This window comes from Cyprinodon variegatus, unplaced genomic scaffold (genome assembly GCF_000732505.1).
Source record: "Cyprinodon variegatus isolate N-32 unplaced genomic scaffold, C_variegatus-1.0 Scaffold519, whole genome shotgun sequence".
Classification (NCBI taxonomy): domain Eukaryota; kingdom Metazoa; phylum Chordata; class Actinopteri; order Cyprinodontiformes; family Cyprinodontidae; genus Cyprinodon; species Cyprinodon variegatus.
In genome coordinates, this window is record NW_015150972.1 from 194,975 (window position 1) to 211,478 (window position 16,504).

Genomic DNA, 16,504 nt, shown 5'->3' on the forward strand with positions numbered 1-16,504 from the left:
AACCTGTAATCCATTGTGTTTTACCAACATTGTCAGGGATAAAGTGTTACATCCTGTGTTTAATGACCAATACATTTTCTGAAGCATTCACCAACAAAGGATTCCTCTCATTGCTGCTGGTTTATCTGGTCAGTCGCAGGACTTCCTCGCACAGCAAGAGCATCTTTCATCTCCCCCAAGGCTGCAGAATGAGAAAGACATTAGAAGCATTATTAGAATTTATCTGTGGTTATATAAGCAACGGCTGAGAAACTCTGACCTTTTTTAAGTTGCTTGTTCTCAGCTTGCAGCTGCTGGTTCTGCGCTGACAGGTAGATGGCATCCTGCACAGCTTCCAGCAGCACGCTCCTATATCTGCCTTCTGAAATCTTCCTCTGCTCCTCACTGACTTCACGAAACACCCTGAACACCTGCAGAACGGCAGAAAACAAACGTCTTATTGTGTTTTTGTTGGAAAATTAGTGTTTGGTCAATTATTAGTTTTAACAGAACTTATTGAATATTTATTTCTCTAAAATGTCTTTTTTTTCTTCTTCTTTTTTTTGATTATTTAATTGATTTCTGCAATTAAATTTTAATCCTTAACCAGAAAGTGGTCTCTAAAGTTTACGATAAAGCCATAAACCTCCACAGCTGCCTGGCATCTCCTCCTTATACTGATCACACACTGCTGAGTGGTAGTTGGGACTGAAACAATTAACCAGATTATTAATCTGGTTAATTGTGATTAATCAATTATTGAAATCATCAACTATTTTATTAATTGACTAATCGTTAACTGAAGTGTAGAGACTGAATCATACCTTTAGCTGACAGAGTGACCCAATTAGAGCAGGAATTATACCATTATTGTAAAAAAAATATATATATATATGTAAACATTTTGCATTCAAGTTAAATTTAAAAAAAAGAATTCCTCTTTCTATATGCTCTATCCAGAATTCCTCAAGTAGAAAAGTTTATTTCACCTGCTGTAATTTCATTAAAAATATTCTTTAAGGAACTTTTGGTAATTCGATTATTAATCGATTAATTGAAGAAAAAAATCAAAAGATTAATCAGTTTGCAAAATAATTGTTAGTTGCAGCCCTAGTGGTAGTATAAATCTAAAACCAAAATTTGTTGTAGGTTTGATAAAATGGTTTGGTTGGACATTCTGTTACAAAAGGCACAACCAAGAGAATCTTATATTTAATATGAGCCGTCAGGGAGAAGAATCATAACAGAAACGGGGTTGTATAAAACAGTGTTGTTTGATATTATAAATGCGATCGGTTTAGCTCAGGGGTCAGAAATCTAAAGAGCCATTTTCTCCTGAGGAATTTTCTTCTGAGTCCAGCTTAGTAAAAGTCATTTAGAGCCGCAAAATATTACATGACCTTTTAATAAAACACAACTTTTTTTATATGTGCAACAGGAGATCTGTTGGTATTTCAAACAACATGTTATATTTTTAGATTTTCAAATAAAGACGAATATGACCATTTATAAAAACAAAGCATTGATTTTCTTCCATGGGTATTGTTTGATGTAACGAAAAAAAAATAAAATGCATAATTCACAAACTAAAGAAAAGAAAAGTAGCCCTAAAAACGTACTTCTGGTTCTTTTAATGTAATTCGGTTGTAAAAAGTTCAACTCAAATATTCATTCTAAAACCATTCAAGTTTAGACTAGTATATTTTATTATAGTATATTAATTAGTTCTTTATATAATTTTTAGCCACTAATAAGAGGCATTATAGGGGGTCCAAAGAGCCACATGCGGCTCCAGGGAGGCAGGTTGCAAACTTATGGTCTGACCCAGAGCTACACCTCATTATTGCATCACCTGAAAAGGTCAATAAAAGTACTTCTAGGTCTCAATACAAACCATTTCATAACCATTATAAACAGAGAAGAACTTTTTAGTAATATATTCTATAGAGACTAAGAGTGAAACTTCAAAAAGCAAAGGAAAAGCTTTAAGAAGATAACTCTAGGTCTGATTTCTAACCTCAGCAGGCGGTTTTTCACCCTGCAGTTTGATTTCATAAACATCCTGAGGATTCAGTCCTAAACGCTGCTCTGCACTGTGACCCGTTGTATAATGTTTTCTGAACTCTCCATCTCGCTGCTCTCTGAACCAAAGACCTTGTAGCTTTTTTCTCATGCAAATATTTTACTAACCCAATAAACACCATACTTTGTTGGCTTTAGTTTGAACCCAATAAACCCCCACCTGCAGGCTCTCCTCCCTCAAACAATGCAGCTCTGTTTGGTGTCTGTGATGCTGTTCCTGAAGGTCGCTCTCTGCCTGCTGGGCCTCGGCACGAAGCGCCTCTATGTGCATCAGCAGGATCTGCCTCTCTCTGCTCAACACCAGCAGCTCCCTCTGAGGGCTTTCTGTCTGATGGAGCAATGAGTAAACAGAGTTAGCTGAAAGAGATACCAGCGTTGGTTTGGAAGTGCGGCCGTTTCTGCATGGCCATAAATTCAGACTTGCATTTATTCAAACTGACTCAGCATTTTTGTCTAAGATGGATCATAAACAGAATGTAAACAACAGGGTATCTCATTATCTCACCGGTGGCTGCTCCTGCGCCAAGTCTCTCTCCATCTTCGCCACCTCCTCCTGAATTAATCTCATGTGATCCTCCTTAAGTTGCCTCCTCCGCTCCTGTGCTTCATTGTATTCCAACTGAGACTAATCATTAAATTGACAAAATAAACGTCTTAGTGTGTGTTTGCCACTAATCCAAGCATAAAGCTTATTTAGATGTTGAAAACTGTTGGACTAAGCCGTTTAAAAGTGTTATCAGACTAGGAAGTTGCACATGTAAAGCTTTTTGCAAATGGTTACCCTCAGAGTCAATAATTACAACTGTTTCCAACAATTTCTCTGACTAGATCTTGATGAGGAGGGTTTAATAATGCTTTTGAGAGAGGTAGTCTACTTACAGGAGTAGCGTGAATGCTATTTAAGAGGCTTAAGTTTCTGAAGTGGAGAAAATGGTATTGGAAAGGAAATGAATAAATGAAAAAGATTTGCTCAGGGTTTATATTTGAAGTTGAGCTCTAGGGATTTTCTCCCATCTCTCCCTTAATGCTCTTATCAACAAATTAAACTATTTACAGTGGGGTAAAAAATGTTAACTGATGTGAAAGTTGGTAGCATTAAGAATAAGCTAATAACCAAGACTCCTACTTAACTCATAGAAGTATGATCGATGAGTGTGAAGCCATGTCTAATCCATCTAAACTTTGTTAAAGGAGGTATTATTCAGGCACTGCAGCCCAAAAGAAGATAAGGAAGGGGAACTTGTGTCTCTCCATGTGCTTGGCAGCAAACAAAGCATGGCTTCCCTATCTTCAGTGGCATATAAGGTGCGTTCCACCTATATTCAGAGGTCTGAAGAGCAAATTTAGAACTGAACGGTTACTGAAAGTAAAAAAAGTAGGGGTAACCCAACACCCTACCCCTGCATTCAAGATGGCTGCTACTTGCATCGACAGTAAGGCTGGACAATTCTGCCATTTACAATTTCATCACAATTTCAGAAAATGGAGTTCACAACTGCAGTAAAATGCATTACGTTGGTCTGCAGCCACACAGATGTGAGCTAAAAGTGTGACTTTTTAAATGATATTTAGTCTGTCATACGTGAATTCAAGTGTTTATAAGACAAGGTGTTTCAACATTGTTTGCGTAAAAAAAACACTGTGCCATTCACATAGTTTTAACAGTGGCCATACATGCACAGTTCAGAGATTATGTGACTGAGTTCCAAGTGCTGCATTTTAATGGAGTGCAGCATTATTCATAGACAAGACGGGGCAGATAGCGAGCTCCTGTAGCGTTGACCGGAGGACTTCAAATGTCAGTCAGAAAACAAAAAAAGGTCTCTTCTTCTGCACTCTAAAATTAGACTTAAGATAAGTGGTCATATGGAAGACACAACTAGTTTCAGACTGAGTTTAAATGATCTTTGCACATGAAAGATATTCTATTGCCATAACAATACTTCCCACTGTCATGTGAGGTACAGTAGAGGCGGTGTCATGCTGTGGGGTAAACACAAGACCTGCCTTGTTTTTAACCAAATGAGATGCGAGCAAGAAAGTACCTTGCCTATTCTTCTCTTTGTTACACATAGTTGTGATATTTTGTTTTTTTATTTTAAAACCTCAGGTACAAAGACTGTTATGAAGTGGTATCAAGTTTGGATATAGGCCACTGAGTTAGTAAGACCTCACTAATCATGGTCATAAATAGAGTGTATATGTTTCTCTCCTTAAGATAATTAGTAAAACCCATCTAGAGTAAAAACTGAATACCTTCAGCTCAATCAGCAAACCACATAGAAAATGCAGAATCTGAGACAATGTCGGCTACAGTACTTGTTGAGGGAGTTGAGACTCTCTTAAAACATTTCTGTTCTTCAGTGATTCTTCTCTGAGAGCTTCTTTCAGCTTTTGGATTCTGGTCACCCTCTCCTGGACCTTTTCAGCACTGTCTTTCCCTTCTGGAAATACCAGAAAAAAAGACTACATGGTCATAATTATGCCTTAAAGATTAATTAACATTTTGAATTAAAACATGCTACCTTTGATGTGTTCCTCCATTTCTTGTCTTAACCTTTCCTGCAGATATTTAGCTGTTTCGGTGTCGTCTTTATGATCAAAAAGGAAATCTGCAGAAAGCATCTGGGGGCTGACTGATGATTTCTGTGAAGTTTAAGAGAATATGGACGTCAGTTTATTAAAAAGAAATATGGTTCGATAATTTTGCTTTAAGGGGAAAAGATTCCAACCTTAATTTTAACTTTTATCTTCTCTGACTCCTCTCTTCTCTTCTCCCATGACTGATTTTTCACTGTCTATTTTAGAGATGGTAGACTGAACTTTCACTGTAATGCTTCATTGGAGGTTGTAGATTTCCTAGTATAGTATTTACCTTTAGATTCTGAGTCAGCTGAGCTAACTTGTAAATGTTGTGAACCTGATTTTCTCCCAGCAGCATCACATTTTGTAGCTCCAGGATGCTTTCACGAAGCTCCTGCTCTGTTCTCTTTGGATTCCAGCGAACAGAAGTGGGTTTAGTAACTAATCCCCTCACTTTCTGAGCCAAATGTAGAGCAGATTGAGTTTCATCATCGACGAAACCTGAGAAGACGTAATATCCAAAATTCAGTTCTAAATAAACTTCCTCTCCACTCTGTTTTTACTCCTTTTACCTTGAGAGGTGATGCAGTAAATGAGGAATGTTCTGTTGTTTCCTGTAAGAGCATCTTTAAGCAGAGCATTAAGGAGGCTGTCACTGACTGAAGAAGGAGGATTATGGTCCAGAATCTTCAACAGTGGGATGACCCTGTAAAAAAAAAAAAAACAAGTTGTAAATTAATTTGCTAATGATTTCTTATTTGTGTTTTTATTCATATGTTTGAACTAAATGACTTAAGCTATAGCTGAAAGTCCTCTCTTGGTTTTGGTTTGGTGTCACTTTTTGCAGGATGCTGCATCAAGTACAAAAACACAGTGTATGTTTTTATATGGGTGCATTCTTGTTGCCAGTTTCAATCTGCAGAGACTCAAAATTTAATGGATATGCAAGATGGCATAATACAGGTTTTGTGTTGGCTTTATTTTTAAGAAACCAAATACAAACGCCCACTGAAGCAAACTAGCAATCGTTTATGACCAAATTACCTTGAGTGCTTTATAATAAGAATCCATGAAATAAAAAAAAAGATAGTAGGAAAACAATAAACAATCAATATTTACACAAAACCTTTTCAGTACTTACAAATACAAATACATATTCTTACATTGGAAAAATAACTATTTTAAGCACTGCCCTCTTGGTTTACTCCAAGGGCCTTTAAGCAACACCTGCAGAATATCTCTCATATTTGCTGCCACGCTCCGAAAAGGAAAGGAAAAAACCAGAAGAGATGAGTGCTTTCCAACTAATCAGGTACGGTGAAAAACTAACGAGTTAAAGAAACAAATCTAAAGAAACAAACTGACCAATTATTATTTCAACTCTTGTTATATGGAAAGGATGACCAGCACCCCTGCTTCAATGGAATCTCTTTAAAAAAGTGTCTTAAAAGATCAACAATAAAGAACTGAAAACAACTCAGCTGTCTGTAACTTAGCTAACCCAGATGTGGGTAGAGTGGTCAAAAGAATTAAGAATATGGAGTAGCCATCCAAGAAGTGACTAAAGAGTAAAAAAGTATTTAGTAAAAAGTGCTACACAGGTACTGAGTAACTAATCATAACATCCATTGTTTACAATTTGATAAAAATAGAACAAAATGTAAGGTTATGTCCAGATTCTGATATTTTAAAGACTATAATAAAACTCTTAAAGGTATAGTGCAGGATGTTTATTTCCAGGTGGATCATCAAAATAAGTGGTCCTTCTAATTGTCAATCACTCTGGTAATATTCTGGTGCCCGTCTCCATTTTCACCGGTGGTGAGTCTGACATAGTGAAAAAATTGCAAACCTTCTTTTGGAATGAAAGCTTGTATGAGTGATGCAAACAGCAACTTTTAAACAGAGCATGCACAAGGAGAAATGGGCTCATGCACGCTCTCGCACATGTTTATTAGGCGTTCCCTATCAGGAGTGGGTACAGGATTGTGCATGTGCATTTTTTTTTTAAAGACAAGAGGGCAAATCTTCTCAAAAATTCATTAAAATCCTCCGCAATACCTTTAAAATAATGTAATAAAAAAATCCAACTCCAGGCAAAAGAACTTTTCTAAACCAGTTTTCTTTTAAACATTAAAAATTTTGAAACCAGTTCCATCATTGACCAAATTTACTCTTTACTGGATATTATAGCATGACCTCCACATGTCATGGTCGGTTCAGGTAAGCCTGTGTACAAAAAAGAACAAATTTTGACATGAAACATGTTTTGAGAACCTAAAAAAGAAAAAACAAGCTTGTTCTGTGAAGTCACACGCAATGGATTGAGCAGTAAAACTACACCTACAACTATTTTCCTGTCAAAAACTTACTCATATATCTGCATAAATATGATTTTTTTTCCATCCTATCTCTAAAACACACAACACCAATAATTACATGTCATGAAGTAATAAATATATTTTCATTACCCTTGTCCTGAACCAGCAGGGCTGTACAGTAATTCACTTCATTTTATTTAAATTGCGCCCATTCTCAACACGTGCTTTACAGAGACAATACTGTCAGATTGGTTAAAAGTTTTTGTCAAGGAAAACCAGCTGATTGCATCGAGTCATCCATGTTACTCCTGGATGAGTTTGAAGCAACGACATTCGCTTGCATTTTGTTGTTGTCTCTTCAGCAATCCCTCACACAGAACAAATACATGTCCCCTTACATCCCTACTGTTTAGTTATTTTTTCTTCCTTCAAAAAAACTGTGATAGAACATAATTTTGCTTTTAACTCTATATTCTTTGTACATATTCTGGACCGATGTTTCTTTTTGTTTGGATTATTTTTCCTCTGTCTCGTTCCTGTCATCCCAAATGGTGGCAGGTGGCTGCTCATACTGAGCTGCTTATTTTACAAAAATATCTCTGAATGAATTTATATCACTTTCCTAAATAACAGAATGACTGTCAGAGAGAATGACATATCTGGGAGTCTGCAAGAATATGACAGGCCTTATGGGGGAAGCATGCCAGAAGGCTTTTTTTTTTTACAAGAACCCCCTGCTGTTAACACATTGCCTTGATTTATGTCACTTACTTCCTTGTCATTTGTATGTAAATAGGCACTGTTCTCTCTGGCAGATGGTGATGATTCACCAAATACATACAATAATCTTCTTGGAATGATTAATTCAGTAAAATTGAGAGATGTAGTTTCAATCAAAAGTGCAATTATTGTAGAGAAAAATTCAAGCATAAAATGATATATGTGATTTTCAGTACCTCTATCTTATTCACAATAACTTAATGATCCATCTCAGAGCTACAATAGAAATTGTATATAAATGAGAAGTACACTTTATTAGATTAAATTGGATTTGACTTTTTTAAGGCTTCCAGACTTCTTTGTTGTATTTGGCAAGAGAATATGAAAATGTTTTACCCCTGATTTACTGAGTCAGCTTAATGTTTTGTTTTTTGGATTTATACCCTTGCCCTGAAAATAGGCACAGACTAAACAGCTTTGCTAAAATATGCAGTAAACTATAGGGATATGTTCTGCAGAGCTCCCCCAGCTCCTGTTAACCTGCACCACCCTTATTTCTCTAACTATAGGTTACTTCAATCGGCTCCCACACACATAGTGATAAAGTGCCACACTGAAAAAATGTAAAAATTCAAATTTTTTCCTATAACTTTCAGCCTTTTTTGATGATCTATTCTGATGGGCCAACATAGAGACTGCAGTCATACTTGTTTGATAACTACTATAGCTTTTTTCTTATATCTGACCATTCATTTCAAAAATGCTTCGCTAGTCTTAAACAAAAAAAATATTTTGCTGTCACTCAAAGGGTTTTTTCAATTATTTTTTGTATATATTATAATGGATGTATGAAGGAAGGCTCTTCTGTAACGGTGTGTCTTGCATCGGATCGGGAGAAGCCTTTGACTTAAGAAACTCTGTTGTGGTTTAAAAGTCTGTTGCTCATGGTTTTTTGCAAAAATCAACCAAAACTGACATTTTTTTTTACTGCTTTAAAGTGCATGAGGGAAGTTTTTGGGCAAAGGAGGGCTGGATGTGGGAAGGATAAAAGAATGATGACATTGTCCTGAACTAAACCAGCTGAAGAACATGTTCAATTTATTGTCTGTTCAATTCTCTTTGAGTGAGGCCTGCAATCTTCTTCATCCCTGACCTTCTTCCTCTGCTTTTTGTTAAAAGCATAGCATTGCATTCCTGTAATTCAGGCTGTGTCCTTACCAAGGCTCAAAGTTCCATCAACTTTGTTTCAGTTTGGGGCTGTATGATTAGTTACATAGCTAGATTAAAGACATTACAGGCCAAATTAAATGTCCACTTTTGACAACTGACTTTTGATTACATTTCCTTTTCCCCCTTGCTTCATCTCAACCCATTGAAAATTTTACTTCTCAGTTTTTTTGTGGTGTTTTCTATTTACTTATTTATGTTATTATTACTACTCTCTTTTTTTTTAATTGTCTATATACTTTTTTATTCACATGTTTGTGTAGGGTAAGAAGGAAGGATGTGGGTTATTACTGATCTGTAACATAATCTTGTAGGATTGAGGAGGGCTGGGGAAGGGAGGGAATGAGTGGTTGTTGTTTTTGTAAAAAGGAAAAAAATCCTTACTTTTCATTGTTTGTACTTGACCTTGTCACGTGAATAAAAACATGAATAAAAATAAAAAATAAAAAGTTCCATCAACTTTCCTAAAGATATCACATAGCTCATAATGATTGATGGAAGAGATGGCTTGAATTTCCTTCTCATCTCTCTTTATCAAGCTTCTGCTCTGTATCCTCAGAACCTTCTTTTAAAATTAAGTTGTACTCGAGTTCAAATATTATTTCAGCTCTTGAAATGTCAATGAGCTACTTCAGTGTAAAAAAACAACAACTTTCTATTGTTACTATGGTTATGCATTATAACAAATGTGCAAAAATAAAAATACATTGACAAAAAAATGCACATCTAACACCAGAGATACATCAGAGAGAAAAAATGCAGCTTAATACATACAATAGCATTTTTTCTTGATTTTTTTTATTTCTTTGCCGTTGGTCTTTGCTGTTTAGAAAACAAATTATCTTTGGAGACCAAAAGTTTATATTATTCTTTACCCACAATCCTTTAACGGCCCACCTATTAATAATATTATTTAAACGGGTAGCAGTAGTACATTTATGCTAGGTTGTCTAACCTGAAATTAAAACCATATCAAATTCATATACATTTTTGACATAAGCAGCAGTTTTTAAACTTTTTAATGTTTTCCTTAGTATTACCACGACATTTTTATAGTTGCCATTCATGATTCCAGTAACTTATAACCAAGCAGAATATTATCATGTCACATGTGTTATGGACATCTTTACATTTTGGTGAGCTGAGTAAACATTTGGTCAGCCACCCTGACTGAAGTAACGGATAGGTTTCAGACTTTATGTCACTGACCCTCTGAGGTCAGTCCTACTGGCTCCTCCGGCGAGGCTGAACAGCTGCAGTTTGCTGCGACAGACATCCGACTCCACCTGCTGCGGATGGAGTTTCCATTCAGCTGTCACTGAGAAGAGGCAACTGCATCTAAGGAAAACATACAGCATGGCTGTCAAACATTTTTTTTTCATTCAGGTTTTTTACAGTTTTAAAAATTTAGTTTAAAATAAAAATAACCTACCAGTTTTTTTTTTTTTTTCACCTACCGGCTGGAGATACTTTCTGTGTTGGTTTTCATTGTCTCCCTGCAGATTTTATAAAAATCAAAGGCCTCTTCTGCTGAAGATACACACACCTCACATAAACCTTCCACAACACTGAAAGAAAAAAAGAGATACACATTTGGTTTATGTTTCAGACATATATATATACTGTATTTCTCGTTTTTTTTTAACTTATACCATTTTAAACCCTTTGGCTTTATATACTCTGTACATATGCATTTTTGGGGAGCACTTTTTGGTCCTCTCTTGTTAAAAAGATGCTGAGGCATGCTATGCTGTGGTACCCAACATCAGATTTAATGAACTTTAATGTCTTTGAGGAACCAGAAATTTAATGAATTAAAAGTGGGACAAAGGATGAATTTTGTTTTACCGTATATTGTTTGTGCCTCAGTAAATAGAGACTTCTGTAAAAGAAATTTAAAGTGACAACTTTAATCAGGGCAAACTTTTTGACATCCTGTGACAGCCTGCTGTCACACCCTGAAGCTGTGTGGTAACTTTTACATTTTTCATTTTCAAAATGAGTTGCACATTTCATATATTTTCATTAGCCTGACTTTAAGTTAGCTTTTTGCAGTGCACACATTTAGTTAACTTTATTTGTCAGGTTGTTTTTTTGTCAAGATGCAATTGATTAATTTCTTTTTTCTTTGAGTTGCCAGTTTCTTTGGGATCTGCTGGTGGAGAGCTGCAATGAGCTCCAGCTTTCCTCAACTGGTTGTTGCAGGCTAATCAGCGGGTCAAACCATTTGTAATGGGAAGGGAAATTTGTTTATCATTTGTTTAAATATTGTTAGTTTGGGTAATTTTGTTAATTAGTTAAATTTAAAAAATATTTAGTGTCTGGCCAGTATTAATCTGTTTAATTAAGTTTATTTGTTTATTACTTTGTTAGTCAGTCATCCCCCTTGTGTGTCAACAGTGGTCTGATCAGTCACTATTTAAGTTTCCTTCATGTCCTGATTGTGAGGTCAGTTTGTGCTTGAGTTCTTTATGCTAAATCCTGAATTGAATTCTGTTTAATTTTTTTTTTTCAGTGGTTTTCTAGCTGGTTTGTGCAATTTTCACACATCCTTTGAAGTGGTCGTGATTGATTTTTCTTCCTGCAAAGGTCTTTTAATGCCTCTTTATATCACTTGACCATGACTACATTGTGTAGCGTGTTAGAAAAAAATGCTGCAGCACAGAGAAAGATTTCCACAGTTTTCAATCAGCAACAAGTTTTCTATAGAATCTGAATTTACCTTGAATCTTTATAACGGGTAAACACATCCAGCATACTGACCCGAGAAATCCCAAAAATACAAATAGGTTCAGAAGTTCAAGCAGGTAAAATACAGAATAACCAAAAACTTATAATGCTTCAGTGGTTTGTTTTTAAATGAATCCAAAACCGGAAAAATGTGTTCCTGCTTGTGTTTAACCTGTTTGAAACTGTCTTCAACAAAATTGAGAGATTATTAAAGCATGTTACCTTCTCAAGTTTATGTTTAGATTGTAAAGTCTTGATTTCTTTAAACTGTTTTAACTGGAAAGAAAAAAAACTTCCGCCCTTTTTAATTTCTCAGCCAATAAATTTTGGGTGAAGGTCAATTTTAACACCTTACTTTGAGAAAAAGTAAGGTGTTAAAATTGATAAAGACAATGCAATTTTCACCACACAGCTTCATTTTTGATTTTACAAAATTTTAGAGCATTTTGTGCCATCCATCTGCTGATATCAGAGAGGTACTCCAGCACAAAGCACTCTCCGCTCTCCTGCAGGGGGGGGGACATAATAATCTAATGCAAAACTGTGAAAGAAAATGCCTTTTCTGAAGAAAAGCGTCATAGTTGCAGCAGGTTAAACAAACAAAAAATGCCTGAAAATGATGGGATCCTGCCTGTAGAGGTTAGCAGAAGTGGAGATAAAATCCTGAATGGAAACAAAAACCATTCTTTCCCAATGGTAAGATCTATTTTATGCAGGTCCAGCAGATTCCACAACAGTTTCTTCCCCACTGCCATTAGACTGCTGAATCTTGTGTAAAATGGGTTGTTGTATTATATTTTATCATATTCATTATATTTTATCATTATATAAAAAATGTTATATAAAAAAATAAACATCGAAAATGTTAGAACTGTAAATTTACAGTCATATGTTTATATTACTGTTTATATATATATATATATATTTTTTACTATTTTTCAAGGCTGCACTTTTTTAAAATAGATGAAACTGTCCAGAGAGCTGTTCTAAAGGAAATTTCTTTTAGTTTCACACTTGTATAAACAAAATGACAAATAAATCTGTCTAAGTCTATTGATCAATATTGCTATAAAAAAAATACCTAGAAAGTTAAGCTTCTGGGAAGCGAAATATGAAGATGTTTTTCATAAATCTAAAGTATAATGTATAACTATAGAATTGTAATATACCTTCCAAGAACTGGATGTGTTACAAGCTGTAAGGTCTCTTTGTTGAGGCTGAATAGATCCACTGCATTGCCATCTGGGTAAAACTGTCACAAAGAAACGCTATTTTAAATCATGAAAAGTCTAAGCAGAAGTGATGCTTTTAAACATCAGGACAGACCTGAAGAAATGATACAGAGATGAAAGACTCGGCTCTTTCTTGCATTCTTGTGCAACCAGACAGATTAGCCAAGACCTAAAACAAGGTCAGTGATTCAATTTTTACTGAAAGCAAAAACATTTATTCTGCTGAAGTATAGACTATAAACTATATAGCTCACCTGTCTAAGGATGCTTTTTTCCGTCAGGGCTTCAACCATCTCTGTGGGTGTCCCACACAGCAGCAGTGTTATGTTAAAGCCACTTGATAGGAACTCAGTCAGAGGCTGCAGGAGCTCAGAGTGAAAACTCTGCATGTTTAGGTTCACAATGTTAGTTTAGAATTTTTATTTAGTGGCAAACTAAGACGCTAATGAGGTATATGCGAGTTTAGAAATGTTATACCTCCATAGTATCTGCTGTTACGACCTGATCAAATGTGAAGCACTCTGGTTCCTAAACACACACAGACATTCGATTTGTGGTGCCCATAGAAAACACTTTAAAAACTACACTCTGATGCAGGAATGGATTTACCCTATTTAATGCAGATATGTATTTAACTTCACATCCTTCAACTGCGAGAGCTCCATGGTCTGCATGTTCTGTGTGCCCAAAAACACAGAAACATCCTTTAAATCAGCGCGCAAACAAAGTAATTCACAGATTTCTGTATTTTATTTACCTGGACTTGTAGGGAGTACAACTCCCACTCTCAGTGACTCAAATCCCTGACACATCTATCAACAGATGGAGGTCAGAAACAACTGTTGTAAGAAACTCAATAGAACTAGTCTTTACTCATCTAAACAATCTCCATTATGCAGATTTAAAATAAACCCTACTGCTATAGAACTGTATTAAGTATATACTTACATCTGTGTTTATGATCGCTGTGGCCATCCTCAACGTGTGGCTTTTTAGAGCCACTCTGACCTGATCTGGATTATATTACAGCTAGGTGAATTATTAATGCGTCAAAAGCTACTTTCTCTTGTTTGAATCATGATGTTGTTTCCTAGATGGATATTAAATAGGTAAGCCTCTTTAAGGGAAAAAATAATATCATTTAAACTATTTCATTGCATGGAAAGAGGGAAATTGTACAAATATGATTCATTGTTATAGAACTATTAATGTTTTGGATAAGGGAGGCTGTGGGAGCATTTCATCTTCAGAGGAGCTCAATACCAAAGATATAAATGATCAAAACACAAGAGGAAACATGAAATCCCAATAAAGATTGCTACAGTGCTTACGTTCGTTTTTAAATGACATAAATACAGAACTTAAATATAATGCGCATTTAAAATTGCCTTTTGAGAGAAGCCTTTTATTACCTATAAAACAAACCTATAAGCAGGTTTACCGTATTATTTTCCAACTTAAAGTAACCAAAAATCAAACATCTAAATTGAGAAATTTTTCTTCTATAACTGTAACAAAAACTTTAATTAAACATGGCAAAAACCTTTACTGGTTGAAAATTAATTTTGGTATTAAAATTACTAAAAAAAGTGGTGAACTTAAGTACTTAACTCAGGTCATATGCCATTTTTTTTTTTTTTTTTTTACACAGGTGTTTTTTATCTTCACACAAGGCTTTATGTTGTTTTTTTATGGTTTGTTTTGAGTTTTTATTAGTAACAACATACTTGCAAAATAATATATTAACCTTTTTAAATACTTTGCCTTAAAATTAAAACAACAAAATAAAAAAAACAACATTGAATTAGTTGTAAAACTAAAAGTAAGAATCAATAAAATAGTATTCAATAAAACTAGCAAATCCACTCTAAGAAAATGAAAAAAGTAACCTAATTTGAGAAAAAAAGTCACAATTAAAGAAAAATAAAGAGTTCTAAAGTATCATAACCTTGCTTCCTGGTTAATTAAAAATACTTTTAAACCAAAATGTGCTGGATTGATAAATTAATTAAACATCCTCAAAGCTAAAGCTGCTTTGCTGATGTGTTGCACAGACAAACCATATGCTCTGTCCTCAGACATGACGAGGATCTGCTAATCAGTGCAGCTCTTAGCAAGCTCTGGATCCCGTAAATCTTATTTGTTGTTTTAGTTAAAAATTCTTCTTTACCTACCTTGCATTTCTTTAGTATTTACTATTTTCCAAGGTTTTACTTTGTGGAAATTATATTGAACCGTTATAAGGACATACAGTCCCCAGGTATGCCTGAGTTCTCAGCTAATCTTTACATCTTTCCTGATATAATTTGGTGTTTAGATCTTCTTAATGTAATGAAAGTTTAGGATGTAACTTTACTTTACTTTCCTAGACTTTCAGTAAAGTCTATATTTCACTTTTTGTTTAAGTGAACAACAATGATTCAGTTACTCTATGGTTAAAGTTCTTAATGGGGCATCGTTGGAAGACTTAAAGTATCTAAAACTGCCTAGAGCCAAGTAAATAAATGCATTTGATTTCCAAACGAAATATAAATCCAGCAAATTCCATTGATTTGGCTCTGTGAGCTGAGTCCAAAGATTTAAGACATAAATTGGCATGTTTCTCTTAAGTATTGTTCAAAAGCCTGTGTTGGTGAGCACTTTACCGTGGTGATCCATTTACCTCACCGGTATGGCATCTCAAGATAAGATAAGATAAGAAAATGCCTTTATTGTCCCACAGTTGGAAAATTCAGGCGTGATGGTGGAAAGAAAAGTAGACAAAAGACCAAAAATGCTCAAAAATATAAAAATAACAAACCTTTAAAATTTGAGTGTTACAACAAAAGAGAGAGGAAGTACCTCCTATGAGGGAAAATACAGTTATTAACAGTAAAAAGGTATATTAAAATTCTGCTGTCAGAATGCCAATTGCACACTCCCTCCAAACTCGTGACATCTGTGGCGTTGTGCCGTGTGATAAGATCCCACATTTTTAATATGGCCTTTTATTGTCGCCAGTAAGGGACACCAAGGCAATAATCATACCATCTAGTTTGGATCTATACTTACCACACCTGAAAGGTGGATGGACTATCTCTACAAAGGATGGTACTCACTAACAGATTTAGATACATTGGTGGACAATTATTACATTTCTATGAACGTAAAGGCTTATTTTAGTGAAATAAGCCTTTTATATACATAAAAAAAGTCTGGTGTTTGGTAGAAACCCGTAAGTTTTGGGTTTATACTTCTCAGTGCATTCGGCAGCACAAATTTCTCAGCTTTTAAACTATACTTAACTAAAACATCTTAGAATCGCTAATTTAAACTGCCTTGTTACTGCAGAACAGACTCATTTTTTAGAAGGAACAAAGCTTATCGATTTTATAAATTGTTTTTCCTCATATGTATCTGTTAACTCTATGGCTCATCTCCGACATGCATGCTGTTAAAAAGTGAATTCCGGAAGTTGTTTTGTTTGCAGCACTGCCTGATGCATGGGTAAAAGGTCATAAGCGAGGACAGCAGAGTCGTTTAAAGGAGAATTATTTACTTGAAATCTATAAAAGTGATTTGATCTTCTTAAAAGCATTACGGTGAAAAGACAATTGTCACATGGATTTGTAGAATCATTAATCCCAAAAA

General features: G+C 35.1%; 1 protein-coding gene across 1 annotated transcript; it reads right to left on the reverse strand.

The window, feature by feature from the left end:
- Positions 1-6: 6 nt before the first annotated feature.
- LOC107095002 (chromosome-associated kinesin KIF4-like) lies at positions 7-13,852 on the reverse strand. Its single transcript, XM_015390952.1, has 18 exons — positions 13,823-13,852; positions 13,632-13,686; positions 13,484-13,551; positions 13,352-13,402; positions 13,129-13,257; positions 12,969-13,043; positions 12,812-12,894; positions 10,370-10,480; positions 10,122-10,250; positions 5,217-5,350; positions 4,937-5,145; positions 4,794-4,859; positions 4,587-4,707; positions 4,381-4,505; positions 2,567-2,686; positions 2,222-2,389; positions 260-410; positions 7-181 (listed from the first exon to the last, which is right to left on the reverse strand). The coding sequence occupies exons 1-18, from the start codon at positions 13,847-13,849 to the stop codon at positions 108-110; spliced, it is 1,896 nt and encodes a 631-aa protein (XP_015246438.1). The 5' UTR covers positions 13,850-13,852; the 3' UTR covers positions 7-107.
- Between the last annotated feature and the right edge of the window lie 2,652 nt (positions 13,853-16,504).